This window comes from Capra hircus, chromosome 12, assembly GCF_001704415.2.
Source record: "Capra hircus breed San Clemente chromosome 12, ASM170441v1, whole genome shotgun sequence".
In the NCBI taxonomy this organism is placed as follows: domain Eukaryota; kingdom Metazoa; phylum Chordata; class Mammalia; order Artiodactyla; family Bovidae; genus Capra; species Capra hircus.
The window spans coordinates 61,165,050-61,180,316 of NC_030819.1; the positions used below are offsets into that span (position 1 = coordinate 61,165,050).

Below are 15,267 nucleotides of genomic sequence, written 5' to 3' on the forward strand. Positions count from 1 at the left end.
TTACCTATTAAGTATGTGATTTTGAACAGTTTCTTATCTGCTGTTAATGACACTGTAGGCCCACATGGCAAGAATTTTTCTGAGAATGAAATGAGATAAAGATGGATAAAAAGAATGAGAAATTAGTAATTGACTGAAACCAAGTAGACGGGGGAGGTTTTAACACAAAGGCCACTCTTTTTTTTTTAACACTGAACTTTTTATTCTGTATTGGGGTATAGTCATCACCACCTCAATGAACATGAGTTTGAGCAAACTACAGGAGATTGTGATGGACAGGGAAGCCTCGTGCACTGCAGTCCATGAGGTCGCAAAGAGTCAGACATGACTTAGTGACTAAACTACAACCGCAAAGAGCCAATGAACAATGTTGTGGTAGTTTCAGGTGAACTGTAAAGGGACTCAGCCATACACACACATGCATCCATCCTCCCCCAGACTACCCTCCCATCCAGGCTGCCACATAACATCGAGCAGAGTTCCACACGCCAAAGGCCACTTTTGAATGAAACCTCAAAGGACAGAAGGGAGTTGGGTTTTGGGTGACACAGGAGAAAGGGAAGAAGAACATTCCCGGTGGATGGGACAGTATGAGCAAAGGCAGAGATGCAAAAATTAAGCAGTCTTTGGGGAGACCAGTGAGCAGTACTGTGGCTGGAAGACACGGGAAGAGGCAAGTGATGAGAACGCTCTACAAAGACACAACGAAGCTGACTTACTGCATGGGAGGACTAGAACCGCATGTCAAGGAGGACCTGGGCAGGGGAAGGCTCGTCAAGGGAATTTAGGAGAATCAATCTGTGTGCAAACATGGCTGGCGTCAGGAAACCAAAGTGAAGAATCTTATAAGTCTAAGCAAGAGATTATGAGAAAGTAACCCAAGATGAAGGCAGTGACAACGGAAACCAGGAGAACAAACTGTCGGACGGGAGGAGTGAAGGTGAGTGGACAACAGCAGGCAGCTCCACGGTGACAACCTCGGGGTTAAGCAGAAGGCTGAGGCCAGGCACTGGAACGGGGAACACAGGAGGAGAACAAAGGTGACCAAGAAGATGATAAGTTCAGCTGCGGGCTGTGCTGAATTTCAGGGGGCTGCGGAAAACTCGGAAAGCAGTTCATGAGAGAAAGTTGGAAATACGGTTCAGGGTTAGAGATGTAGGTTTGAGAGGAGGTACACTCAAAGATGAAGCATGTGTTGTCAAACATAAACGAACTTGGGTTTGAACTCTGCCTTCCACACTAACTAGCTGTGTGGCCTTGGACAAATTGCTTATCATCAAAGCCTTAATTTCCTTAATTGTAAAATTGGGAAAATTATACATACTTCAAAGGCTCTGCTTATTGCATACCATCTGGTTGCCATTTGTCACCGTCACTGTCTACCATAACCATCAGTGCTGAAACCATTAAGGTAGATGAATTTGGCTAGGAACAGACAGCAATTAAGTAGAAAAAAGAAGAGTTGAGGAATGAATCTTAGGAAACAATTATGAGGGGCTATATGACACCAGAATAAACTTGAAAGAATCTTAGGAAGAGTCAAGGAAGTGGGCAGAAGAACAGGACAGACCACGAAGGACGAGGGGCATCACCGAAAATGTCCAATGTGTCTCTATTCCTGCCCTGGAACTATGTTCATCTCTACCTCTTTGTAGAGACACAGATGTAGAGAGTGGATGCATGGATTCAGGAGCTGGGCTGGGGGGTGGGGAAGGGAAGAGTGGGATGAATTAAGAGGTTAGGTTTGACATAAATACACTATCTACCATGGGTAATGTAAACAGCTCGCGGGAATCTGCTGTGTAGCACAGGGAACTTCTCTGTGATGACCTAGATGGGTGGGGAGAGTGGGGGTGCTCCAAGAGGGAGGGAGTACCTGTGGAGGCATTGCTGATTCACTTTGTCTAGAGCAGAAACCAACACAAAATTGTAAAGCAATTTTACTTCAATTAAAAAAAAAAGACAAAACAAATACCTCCAAGGAGTCAGGAAGGAAAAACATGGAGAATACGGGATATAGTGATGTGACGATCATCCTTCTTCAGTGAAACTATTATGTAAGGGGAAATGAGATTTTCATCCAAACTCCAAAGGGATGTGTATCAGATACACAGAGTGAATTGTGAGATGGACAAGCTTCTAGAAAAGTCCACGTAGATGCAAAGAAACGATTGATTGCTGGCCTTAAGTCTTCTTACCCACTTTCAAAGGTATAAAAGGCTTAATTCATTAGAGAGAAAGGGGACTTCTGAGACAGATCTCTTTAGAAAGAGCAGTGCTGTGAACCTCTGAACCCCAAAGGAGGGAAGATGCTCCCTCTCATCCCAGCTGGGGCTCCCCTGGCAGATCTGAAGAGCTCAGTCAGTGTCATCCATGGATGGAGGCAGATAACAGACTGGTGTTTGAGTGTCTGGTTTTTCTTCCAAGAACCTCTGGCAGCAGAGTAAAGGAGATTCGCTGGCAATGAGTGGCCTGTGGTTGGGGCAAAAGACATATGAACGCAGTGACAGATCTGAGGGAGTGAGCTGGCATGAAGATAATTTACATTCTTCTCAAGAGGATCATCCGAGGCCAACAATCAGAGCTTTGGAACACAAGGACTGAGGGAGAAGTAGCCAAAACTGGAAGAAACTGAACTGACCACATCGAAGAAGAGCTGAATGTTCCCAGTGAGAGTCCCTGAGGACCTGCTGCAAACACTCAACAAGAGACTTTGCTGAGCACCTGCTCTCATGCCCAGAGAGGCTGGGCCACCACAGCACAGTCATGAGGACCCACCACCCACTCCTCATCACCCACCTCCACTGCCCCCTTCCCTACTCCGACCCTGGAAGGATCAATAGCAGAGAGGTGGCGAGTAAAGAGGAGAGAAGGTATCAATCCCACTTCCTGTTTTCCTGCAGAGAAAGAACTCACTACATTGGGCCCTGGATCCATAAGGAAAAACCACTCCAATTTGGAGTGACTACTACATAGGACTACATGTTTCCTCTTCTGAACTGAGATGATGATTTGTAGCTAGAAGAGTTCATAACACTTTTTACTATCTTAGGAAAGAATAGAAAAGTCTTTTTTTTACAGATTTTTTTTGACAATAATAAGTTTTAAATAATAATAATTATTTTTAAAGTCTTAATTGAATTTGTTATAACATTCCTTCTGTTTTATGTTTTGTTTGTTTCACTGTAAGGCATGTGGAATTTTAATTCCCTGACCAGGGATCAAACCTGCATCCCCTGCACTGGAAGCAATCAGTTCAGTTCAGTCGCTCAGTCGTGTCCGACTTTTTGTGACCCCATGAATCGCAGCACGCCAGGCCTCCCTGTCCATCACCACCTCCCGGAGTTCACTCAGACTCACGTCCATCAAGTCAGTGATGCCATCCAGCCACTTCATCCTCTGTCGTCCCCTTCTCCTCCCGCCCCCAATCCCTCCCAGCATCAAAGTCTTTTCCAATGAGTCAACTCTTCGCATGAGGTGGCCAAAGTACTGGAGCTTCAGCTTTAGCATCATTTCTTCCAAAGAAATCCCAGGGCTGATCTCCTTCAGAATGGACTGGTTGGGTCTCCTTGCAGTCCAAGGGACTCTCAAGAGTCTTCTCCAACACCACAGTTCAAAAGCATCAATTCTTCATCACTCAGCCTTCTTCACTGAGTGTGAGTCCAACTCTCACATCCATACATGACCACTGGAAAAACCATAGCCCTGACTAGACAGACCTTAGTCAGCAAAGTAATGTCTCTGCTTTTGAATATGCTACCTAGGTTGATCATAACTTTTCGAAGCAATAGTGGAGGACAATTTTGTAAATTAAAAAAAAACAAAACTTTTGTGTTTTCAGCATCCCATTTGCCCAAAGGTATTAAAAGTGAATTAGGAAGAGGTGATGGACCAGGGATTGAACCAGCACCCCCAGAACTGGAAGCTCAGAGGCTAAACTACTGAACCATCATGGAATCCCAAGGGAACAGAAAAGTCTTGAGAGATTTTCCCAAGTGTCATTCAGTGACAAAAGAAGAACTTTAACCATCATTCAAATTTAAAAGATAGTGGAGGACAATTTTGTAAATTAAAAAAAAAAAAACTTTTGTGTTTTCAGCATACCATTTACCCAAAGGTATAAAAGTGAGTCAAGATGAGGTGATGGAGGTTTCAAGGACAGTATTTTTAAAGCTGTTTGGCAGAGACAGAGAGGCATTGTGGTTTGATGAGATGATCAACAGCTCCTTTAGGATAGGGGAAATTGAAGCATGGTCATGAGTTGAGAAGAAAGAGATTCTAAAACCGAGGTAAAACAACAAATGTTCAGGAACAGCAGGAAGGGAATGCTGAAAAGGCAAGGTCACAAAGAACAGAGAAGACAAAGTCAAGAACGTTATCATTGCCAAAGAAAGACTCTTCTTCCTTTGAAAGATGGGAGGAGGGGAGAAAATGAGTGAATGTTCAGGGACATTTTGATCTAGAAGGACAAGGAAACAAAATAGTTTACTGTGAATTGGCTTTGATCATCCTGGTGCTCTATGAGGAAAGTTCATCTTCTAAAAAGGAAGGCAGTGGGTGGTTTTACTACTCTGGAGGGCAGAATTAGGACCACTGTGAACAGGTCAGAGAGAGATTTATTTAGGGTCAATATAAGAAAAAACTTATTTAAAACCAGCACTAGTGGAAAGTGGAGCTGGCCTTCTTATCAAGGTGTAAGTTGCGAAAACAGAGTGTTTTGGTTGGGGATAGATGAACAACTGTTGCAATGCTGTCAGGAGGGACTGCAAACCCATGGTTTCCAAGACGCCTCATGTATATCATTCATTCTCAATGCTATATTTTGTTGGTTTTTTCATGTCAACAATTCAGGTGTCACTGCTACCGAATACAAGAAAAAGAAGCCCATGAGGACTGGAAGAGGAAACATAAAGAAAAGATGTGTTATATTGATACAATGTCTTTCTTTCCTAAGGAGAAAAATCATATTTTCATAGAAAAGGAACTAGCTGGTACTCAAGTTAGATTCTGTCTCCAAAGTAAAATCCATCTCTACATGTCTCCAAAGTATCTATAGGTCTCCACAGCTTGGCAGCGAATCAAATGAGAAAATACCACTATGTTCTGGGGAACTTTATATTTATGCATGAGCTAAAATGTAGCCATGGAGGAGGAAGTCTCCAGAACCCCTCCAATTTTCCTACAGCTAAGATGCAATGGAGAACTTACTGACAAGAGCAAAGCATGTAACCCAATGGGCTTTCTGTTCAGAACTAATAAAAATGCATACCCGATTTTCTATTAAAAAAGAAAAGGTCACAGAAGCTTGGCAATTATTCACCACTACAGTTATAATTTTTTTGGAAATAAGAACTGTCCATTCCTAAGATCAAAATCTATTGAACCTATCAAGTATTCCAGCATCAGGTACCACACATCTGAAATAAATCTGCTCACAAATTCCATTTAAACTGGCCACATCATCCAATTAAAATTTAAACCTATAAAGAACTGTCTGTTATGACCCGTCAGATATTTTACCACAATATTACTCCAAAGAGATAAAATATACAAGCAAAAATTAATATTTTGAGTCAAAGTTCAGCAACCAAGATCCTCTGACAGCTTCAGATATAAGCAATATTAAAAGTCATAGGAGGGTCCTATTTCATGGAAGTGTTACTGTCGACAATTATTTGTGTCTAGCGCACTGTCTGGCACATGGTAAGTTAGCTTAGCTAACTGAATAAATGAATGGATGTATGAAAAAATGGGCTTCCCTGGTGGCTCAGATGGTAAAGAATCTGCGTGCAATGCAGGAGACTGCCCCTGAGTTGGGAAGATCCCCTGGAGGATAACATCACAACCCACTCCAATATTCCTGCCTGGAGAATCCCCATGGACAGAGGAGCCTGGTAGGCTCCTCATCAAAGAATGAATGACTTTTGCCGGCAGTAGCTCAAAAGCCACTGTGTGAGGAGGTCTGGTCAATCCAGACACTACGCGTCTTTCTGGTGTCCCCAGTGACCTTGGGGACTGTTTCTTGTGATGTTTCTTGGCATCACCAGCCCCAGGACAAAGCAGCAGATCCATTACAATCCCTCTAACCCAAATCAATGTGGACCTAAGGGCTGGGACTTCCTGAACATCATCAGCTTTAGAAATCTGACTGGGTCTACATGTCATTTGGTTTAATCTTCCAGAGATTCCCTCCAGAAACGGGTGGGTATCTTCAAAGGTCGCTGCATCTCCTCTCACCTCCACCACAGGAATAGAAGTTGAGAGTGGGAAAAGAGCAACAGATAGTCACTTTTTTGTTCTAAAGCACCCCGGCAGCACATCTTGATGACATCTGCCTCCAATTAAGCCCTGCAAACGCAGCTATGTGGCTGAGTCCAGCTGCAGTCCACCAGGAGGTGTATTTCAGCTGAGGTGTCACTCACTAACATTATTCACTAAGTAATAAGGAACACAGTTTTGAACGTGCTTTGACATTTATTATCTCATTTGAGGTCCATTACAACCCGAGGAAGGGGGGAAAGGTGTTTTACAGAATGGAAAGCAGGCTTGGAGATGCAGAGACCACACAGCAAGCAGGGCACCAAGCTTGGGCCAGACTTTTGTCTCCTAACCTTGTCCAGTATTTCTTCCATTGTGCTGGGTTCTAACCCGATTTTCTCATCACCCAAAGCTGGGGAAAGCAATGAGGACGCTGTGGTGCCTCGTGCCTGATGTAGCTTCTGCTGCACCTCATTCAGGACCTGAGTCCTTGTTTCCAAGGTCAGGATGGAATACTTCTGGGAACATGTATCCAGAGGGTCCTGGGTACCCGATACCATAGGGTCCACAAGAGAAAGCTGAGGAAACGTCCCTTCTCAAATCACATACCCAGGAAGAACACTAGACTCCAGATGGGTCTGCCTACTGCAGGAGGAACCTGGACCAGCATTCCCCAGAGACAGGACTCTTTTGTTACAGCAAACTTAGGAGACAGATAGACAACACCCAAACAAAAATATGAAGTCTGGAGTCATGCCTATTAACACCAAGGAATTAACATTAATGCCTACTAACATTAAGGAATCAAGGGCACAGGGGAACTGGTAAACAGAGAAGATGAACAGAAAGAGAAAGGCAAATACCATATGACGCCACTTATACGTGGAATTTAAAATAGGACACAGATGCGCTTATCTACAAAACAGACTCACGGACAGAAAGCAGACCTGTGGTTGCCAAGGGGAGGGGGGAGAAGGCGAGGGATGGACTGGGAGTGTGGGGTTAGCAGAGGAAACTAGTATATGCAGAGTGGATAAACAAGGCCCCACGGTGTAGCACAGCAACGTGTATTCAGTATCCTGAATCCTGAAATAAACCATAATGGAAAAGACTATAAAAAGGAATGTGTGTGTGTGTGTATATATACACACACGCATACACATATATGTGTGTGTGTGTGTAACACCAAATCAGTTTGCTATACAGCAGAAATTAACACAACATTGTAAATCAACTCATTTCAATAAAAATATTACATTAAATTTTTTTTAAAAAGGATGAGTGAGGTTGAAACTCCTGAGCAGGTGTCAGGCCTGGCAGGGGTGAAATAGGCAGGTGAGGAAACTGGCCAAGCGACTCTAGGGGGGTGTTGGCTTTGAGGGGTGGACAGAAGGTGACATCCTGTGACAGGCTCCTCACCAAGGAGTTGCTTTACCCTCCTGGGTAGAGGTAGGCATTTCTCAACAAAATCCTCTCACTTTTTAAGGGCAACAAATTATAAATTCGTCAGTTTATCTTCAACATACAAGCGAAACTGTGTGAAGCTTCCTGTCTCCAATTTGGCATTTCCCTTGACTATGTTTCATCATTTCTAAATTAGACCGCAAGCCATGACTGAGGAAGGATCCCCTGGCCTGTGTCTCTATATATAGTCCTTCATCCACCACACTAGAAGGTGCTAAAAAGCCAGCGATTGATGACGATATTGCTAAAATGGTTACATTTGGAGCTGGAAGAAGGAAAGTATTTTTTTCTGTGAAAACGGGGGAGGAAGAAAGCCCCCTCGCAGTTTCTAATATTGATCTGGCTCCACTGTAGTCCCATGAAATAAACGTCTATAAAGTCACAATGTCTCACTGGAAAGACCTTAAGAGCCATCTCCAGGAGCTTACCCAGCAGTCATCAGGGGAGGTATCATTTGCTAATCCTGAACTCACTGCAAGCTGGCTTAATTTCAAGAGACAAAATAAAAGTGCTGCCTTGTGGCAAAAGCCCGCTTCTTGGTGCCATTAAATCAAGCGAAGCCTCTGCACCAATATTAATTCAGTCACTGCTGGTTCCCCCACTCCCCGTTGCCCCTCCTTTCAGGAAGCCCCTATGGAAGAGGCCAAAGGAAGCCTCGACGTGCAAATATCGTTTAGCAAGTACAGATAAGCTGCAGCAAATCATGCTCAGAGCACTTAAAAAAAAAAAAAAAAAGATTCAAATGTTAATACATTAGCGCCAGAACATGCTGTACAAGCGACAGGGAAACTGCAGTTGTCAACGTGTGAATTTAGTCTCGGGGTAGGTTTGTGCCAGGAAGTAAAAAAAAAAAAATCTCAATTTAGACTTCGTCTCTACCCCTACCCCCAAGCCACGTGCTTCCCGGAGGATATGGGGGAGTACACGGTTACTCAGCAGATGTACTTCACACCAAGAAATGCTCGGGGTATATTCATCCCAGGAAAGGATGTGCAGTTCTCCCTTCGTCACTCAAGTTTCAGTCTGAAGCAGCCCTTCACTGGGCCAAGCCACACATCATGGGCAACATCCCCTGACTCCCGCGTGTGCATGCACGCGTGTGCACGAGTGTGCATGTATATATATGCATTCTTATTCATGAGAAAGGCTTCTACAGGGAAATCATGGGGATTTTGCTGTTCAACATTTCAGAAAGCCGGCCTGCCCATCACAGCGGATGAACACGAGTAGGCTGAAGCCACCTGGGTTGAGAGAACACTGTCAAGGGCGAAAGTCCAGCCCCAAGGCCACACCAAGAGAGGCAAGGTCGGGGAGAAGCCCTGAGTCTCCCTGGGTGCTGGGGGGACACGGAGGGCGGCAGAAGCCCAGGCCAGCTCTGCTGATTTGAAACCAAGCTGGATTCCAGTTCAAGTCTGACAGGCTGTTTTTCTGTTATCAAAGCAGCAGACTCAAACTTTCATTTCAGAACGCATCTGGTCTCTCTGTCCGTCCCATTAGAAACAGCTATCTTCTTTAAATTGGAAATCAAGGCAGTTTATTCTTTTCAAAACTGTGCTGTTGGCTCTTCTGCCTGACTTCTAACCTTCACTTCTTTTGCACAACAGCTAAGCTGTCTCATCTGAAAAAGGGGTGGGCTGGGGGAGCCCACCCCTGGCCTTCACATGAATGATAGATTTGCATCAATTTTTGTCTCCAAGGAGAGTCTATCAGAGATAAAGATGCAAAGTATTTAGAGAAAACTTATTTAGAGGGAAAGAGGTACCAAACCACTCTCCCAGCCTTTTCAACCAAAACATCAATAACTTAAATCTCTTCAAGTGATAGAGTTGCAAAAACTTTTATTAGGCATTTAAAGTTTTAATGATAAAGGGGCAACCTCTCTTATTTTTATCCCTCCCTATACACCTGAAGACATTTTAAAATGATGAAATAACTGTAGTGTGTTTAAATGCATGTACCTGATATGCACATATGCATATAATATAGATATTCTATGTGAATGTATATCAGCCATATTTGGAGCTCCAGTATTTCCCACCCACTTGGTCAAAAGCTCATTAATTTATCTGCATTTATCTAGGCAAGAAATTCATTATCACTTCTAAAAGTGCTTCCAAGTAGCAACAATTTGAATTAACAATAAATATGTACTATATCCCTAATTAAATCAGAAGTCATATGACTTAGGAAAGGTCTCTCTGTTCAGGGCAATTGTCTTTTCTGTGATGCTGTTAAGATTCTGAGATGATTTACGGTATCAGAAAACATCATTCTTGAAGTTACAACCTTTCACATTCATTTCCCAAGATGTATCTTTCCCTCTTTATCAGTGGTTCCTTCTCTATCAATTGGGGAAAAAAATCACATTTCATTTTCAACTGAAGGATGCTCTTTTCTGATCCTTCACAAATCCTAATGACACACAAATTCTGACATATTTAAAGGAAAAGGACACAAGACCATCTTTCTCAGGACCTACAGGAGAAAGGAGGCCATGTGAAAGCTGAGTCTAGACACATGCTCAATAACTTCACGATAACACATCTTTCAACTATGAGTTTTGATATAAATATGTAATTAAAAATGTAGACATTAGCACCATGATTTTTCTATAGAACACCAATGTAGTTAACAAAATGGTTATAAATTAGTCACTGGTAATTTATTCTTCTAAATGATTTAACCTTTCAAATGATCATTTCATCTGTTTTCTATATTATAAAAAAATCAAAGAAATTCGAGATATGGGAAAGCCATGTTGGCTGAGGATCTGAAACTGATTTGGTAGCTTTCGAGTTGACATAATCTTGGCCCAAGTGCAGCTCATTTTGGAAAGCTGCCTCAAATTTCCCCTGGTTTTGAACTTTTTTTTTTTGTTTCCTTACCACTTTCATCTAGCAAGAAATCATCCTGGTAACGGAACTTCTCCGGTCCACATGCAATAAAAATGTCATCGTCACCAAAAAAGTCCTGAAGGCACATCACCTACAAGAGAAAAGCGTGGCACTCAGCAAGGGGTCAGCAGCACAGCAATTACAGCAAAGCATCCCCGCCAGTGGACATCTGCATACAGCCACTTCCCAGCTAATGGAATCAACAGGGCCGCTCCTCCGGAGGAATTTCAAAGGGAGGTTTTCCAGCATCTGGTACTAGTAAGAAACATGTTCCGTTTCAGTGGTGCAGGAAGGCGGGAAAAGGGACATAGAACCGGTAACTCACATTTATGACCTGACATATCAATAGGCTAGGAGGCAGGAGCCCTTTATTTTCACAACAGACTGGACACAGCAACTTGTAGAAAAGGAGCGCTCCTTCACTCCTCGGATGGTAACCGTCCTGGAGAGCAGTAAAAGTCAGTGTATGGTTTTAGCAACAAATGTGTTTTCTAGTAACTGATGCCAGAGTTACATGATGATGGTTGCTGGGGCAACAACTAGAGAAAAATATCTGTACCCTAACAGGAATAGCACAATCTCCTTTAGACCCCATCTGTGCTGTGTAAGTCGTGCCCGACTCTTTGTGACCCCATGGACTGTAGCCCGCCAGGCTCCTCTGTCCATGGGGTCCTCCAGGCAAGAATCTTGGGGTGGATTGCCATTTCCTCCTCCAGGGGATCATTCTGACCCAGGGATCAAACCCGCGTCTTTCTGCATTGGCAGGAGGCTTCTTTTACCACTGAGCCACCTGAGAAGCCCAAGATCACATCTAACTCTATCTAAAACAAAAATGGTGCCCTTCATAAAAGGAATAATAGAAAAAGTCAGTTATTTCGGAGATTTAGCTACAGAGACGAAGCAACTGTATCCCTCATCTCAAGCTAAGCTGAACTTTAACATTCCCGTGGTTCCCTAGCTTGTGGTCACACAAAGGGAAAGTTTTAAAACAACCTTTTGATATTTTATTCAACTTCTTCTCCAACATGAACTTTGAAAGCTAAATGCCGCTTTTCAAGTAAATGTAGTCCAGATGAATAATTCTGAGCTTGCTGCTCTCTCTCTGAATATGTGGATGTGCAGGGTAATACTTTTGCTGTTGTTGTTCACAGTATGTATAATGCCAGTAGAAGGCACCGGAAATGCTTCTGATTTCTATCTATTTTTAATTTTTTTTGACCACTTGGAGCAGACTGTAAAGCAGTCCCTTGAAGGCACCATTCAGAGCTGCGTGAAATAGACTTTCGTATTTATTTATTGCATTTTCCCTTGGATATTTGAGGATCAGAGGCAAGCCTTCCTGTGTCTGATGTGTGAGAGGTCTTTGGTCTGTGCTTCCTGTGAACCCCTTCCCTTATGTACTGGTACTTCATCCGCAGAGCACCGCTGGGGTTCTCGGGTTCTGCTCCTTGTCAGTTCCCGTAACGTGACCCTGACAAGTCAAAGATGCTGGAGTGCTTACAGAAGTAAGGTGGGGAAGGATAGCATCGTTCCGAGCCCCAGATGCAATGCTATGGAGGCATCAGATAGTTTTTCTTCAATAATCCCTCATTCCCAAACAACTACTTGGACAGAGTGAAGTCAGAAAGAGAAAAACAAGTACCATACATTAACACATACATGTGGAGTCTAGAAAAATGGTACAGATGAACCTATGTGCAAAGCAGAAACAGAGATACAGATGTAAAGAACAAACATATGGATGCCAAATGGGGAAGGGAGGTGAATTAGGAGATTGAGATTGACATATACACACTATTGTTACTACGTATAAAGTAGATAACTAATGAGAACCTACTGTATAGCGCAAGGAGCTCTACTCGGTGCTCTGGGGTGACCCAAGTGGAACGGGAGTCTGAAAAGGGGGGGGAAATAGACATACTATAGCTGATTCTGGGGAAGGAAATCGCTGCCCACTCCAGGATTCTGGCCTGGAAAATTCCATGGACAGAGGAGCCTGGAGGGCTGCAGTCCATGGGGGTCGCAAAGAGATGCAACGGAAGGCACACAAACACACATAGCTGATTCACTTTGCTGTACAGCAGAAACTAACACGGCATTGTAAAGCAACTGTACTCCTATAAAAATTAAACAACAACAACAACAAATCCCCACAAATAACCACTCGGCTCAGGTCTTCAGAATGATACTTCTCTCACAGTTTGATAGTGAGCACTAAGTGTGAGTGAGGGACATCCATGGTGGTCAGTGCTTATTCTGTCTCTAAAAGCTTGAAAACACAGGTGACTTGAGAGGGACACTGCAAGCATCCAGGAAGATGAACGGAAGGTCTTCAACACTCAGAAGCTTTGACCGTCTACTTGGGTTAATAACAGGCCTTTCGAACTGAGAACCCGCTCTCTATTACACTCCTTTCTGTCAGATTCCAACCATGACTCTCTTCCTTTGTATCTTCATGACACAGCACCCCAGCACCGCGACCCCCGCTCTCCTGATCATCGCGGGAGTCATCTCAACCAACCCCGCCCAGGCCGCTGTCATTTTACTCGTGTAGGTCCATACTGTGCCGACTATCTGGCCATTAGCACACAGCACATAGGCATATAAAAATGAGCAGGAATGGGAAACCATGTCTTATTCAGGCAAAAACGTGAACAATTAGCCTAAAAAGCAGTATTTCCTAAAGTGAGAATGATTAATGGAATTTGTGCCCCACAGGGTCCAATGGCCAAAGAGATTTGGAAAATATTTCTCCAACATAAACAGACTTCTTTGTTTTGTGCTCTGTCACTTCAGTGGTGTTCGACTCTTTGCGACCCTATGGACTGTAGCCCGCCAGGCTCCTCTGTCCATGGGGATTCTCCAGGCAAGAATACTGGAGTGGGTTGCCATTCCCTTTTCCAGGGGATCTTCTCGACCCAGGGATCGAACCCATGCCTCTTGCGTCTCCTGCACTGGCAGGTGAGTTACCACTAGCGCCACCTGCATTTGTTCCTTCTGATCGTCTCAAGCCCCTGAATGTGCTAAGCACACGGCAACTCCAAAGAGGAGATACAAAAATACAGTCTCTCCCAGACTTCCTTGATTCTGGAACTCTCCTCGCCAGCACGGTATGCTCCCTTATTGGATAGGCTATGCTGACAGCTGCTAAGTGAAGAGAATTTTAAATTCATTCAAACATTTAAGATGGACCTACTCTGCGCCAGGCTCTGTGCCAAACGTTATGATGACAAAGCTCCAATGGTTGAAAAATACTGTTTTCCAAAAGAAAGAAAATGCCCTTTCTTTCCACATATTCCCATCATTTGCATTTCAGAACGTCAGTTGGCCAACCAGATCACCTCCCTCTACCGGTGGCTACTTTATGCCACTGATAAGTGAACAAATAACTACCAAAACTATAACATGCCAGCCAACCCGCATCCATCACATCCAGATGACCATCCTCCCAGCCCGAGACTCAGAAAATAGAGCGACAACAATACAAACTGGATGGTTTAGGTAGAATTCTGTTCCAAGTGGGAACTGAAACATGATGAACTTTTGATGTTGTTTCCAACTCCAGGACTCCAAGAACATAAAAGGAACACAGTGATGGCTATGGAAAAGCAACTGTCATCACTCACACACACACAAAGAAGGCAGGGAGAAGTCCTTTCAATGCCAAGCAACATGTATCCATTTACCTCTCAATCGTGAGTGAGTGAAATCAAAGAATTTGTTCAACTGTCAGAAACTGTGATGTTTTCTATGCTCTCCGCTCTGGCATCATTTATCCATTTCCCTGCTTATAAAACTCCCACCCAGAGAAGGTGGGTAGGGTCAGTAGATCAAGTTCAAATTTAGAAAACTGCTCCCTGTTAGAAGCCTTGGTAAAAGAGTTGATAGCAAAGGAGGCTTAAACACAAGGTTACAATAAAGATGGATTTGGGATAATCTATGCACTTTGACGGCCTGCGCTCTCACTCTCGATCACTGAGCTGGAGGTAGCTACAAATGTATTCTATCCCATCTAACAATAGAGGATAATAGAGGAAGATTTATAACCCTTTTTTCTAGGCCAATATACTTGGAGATTTTTCCTTTAGGCATTATAGTATTTTCTGACATCAAAGGATTAGAAAAGATAGAGAAATGTAAAACCAATACTGTGCGTAATGATCTGATTTGATACATCTATGCAATGTTATTCCTTCTTAAGTCTGAGGTTCTCAAAAGTCAGTGTGGTAACCAGCTTTGAGAAACAAGTTCCATTTATGGATTAAAACAACAACAACATTCCTTGCTACAAAGAGATAGTGACAGTTGACCTTCTCTTCTGTGAAATCTCTAGTCAACAGGTATCAGGTATTGGAAGCATCCATCAAGACTAGGTCCAAGAAAGATGCAAAGGCAGAGAGATGATGTTTGAGAAAAGGAAGTCCAGTCCAGCCTGTCCCTGTCCACCGTCACTCCTGCCTCCAGAAGAGGTGGTACAGTCAGTGTCCATCTATCTCTGTGGTCTGCATGGCCACAGACGCTGCCCCAGCACCGTCTCCCAAACCCAGACCTTCCCTGCCCCTCCTCAGCAACCCCATCACCACCTCAGTCCACAGTTTAGCCTCCTACCTGTGGACCATGGTTTTGCTCACTCCCATCTCCTTTCTCTCCC

At 43.6% G+C, this 15,267-nt stretch overlaps 1 protein-coding gene across 3 annotated transcripts in view; it reads right to left on the bottom strand.

Annotated features, from left to right (window-relative positions):
* DCLK1 (doublecortin like kinase 1) overlaps positions 1 to 15,267 on the bottom strand; it is a 350,660-nt gene that overhangs the window by 148,945 nt on the left and 186,448 nt on the right. For all 3 annotated transcript variants that reach the window (XM_018056655.1, XM_018056654.1, XM_018056657.1), the window contains exon 4: positions 10,608 to 10,707. In XM_018056655.1, the coding sequence (XP_017912144.1) occupies positions 10,608 to 10,707 (100 nt within the window). The remainder of the gene's footprint in view (positions 1 to 10,607; positions 10,708 to 15,267) is intronic.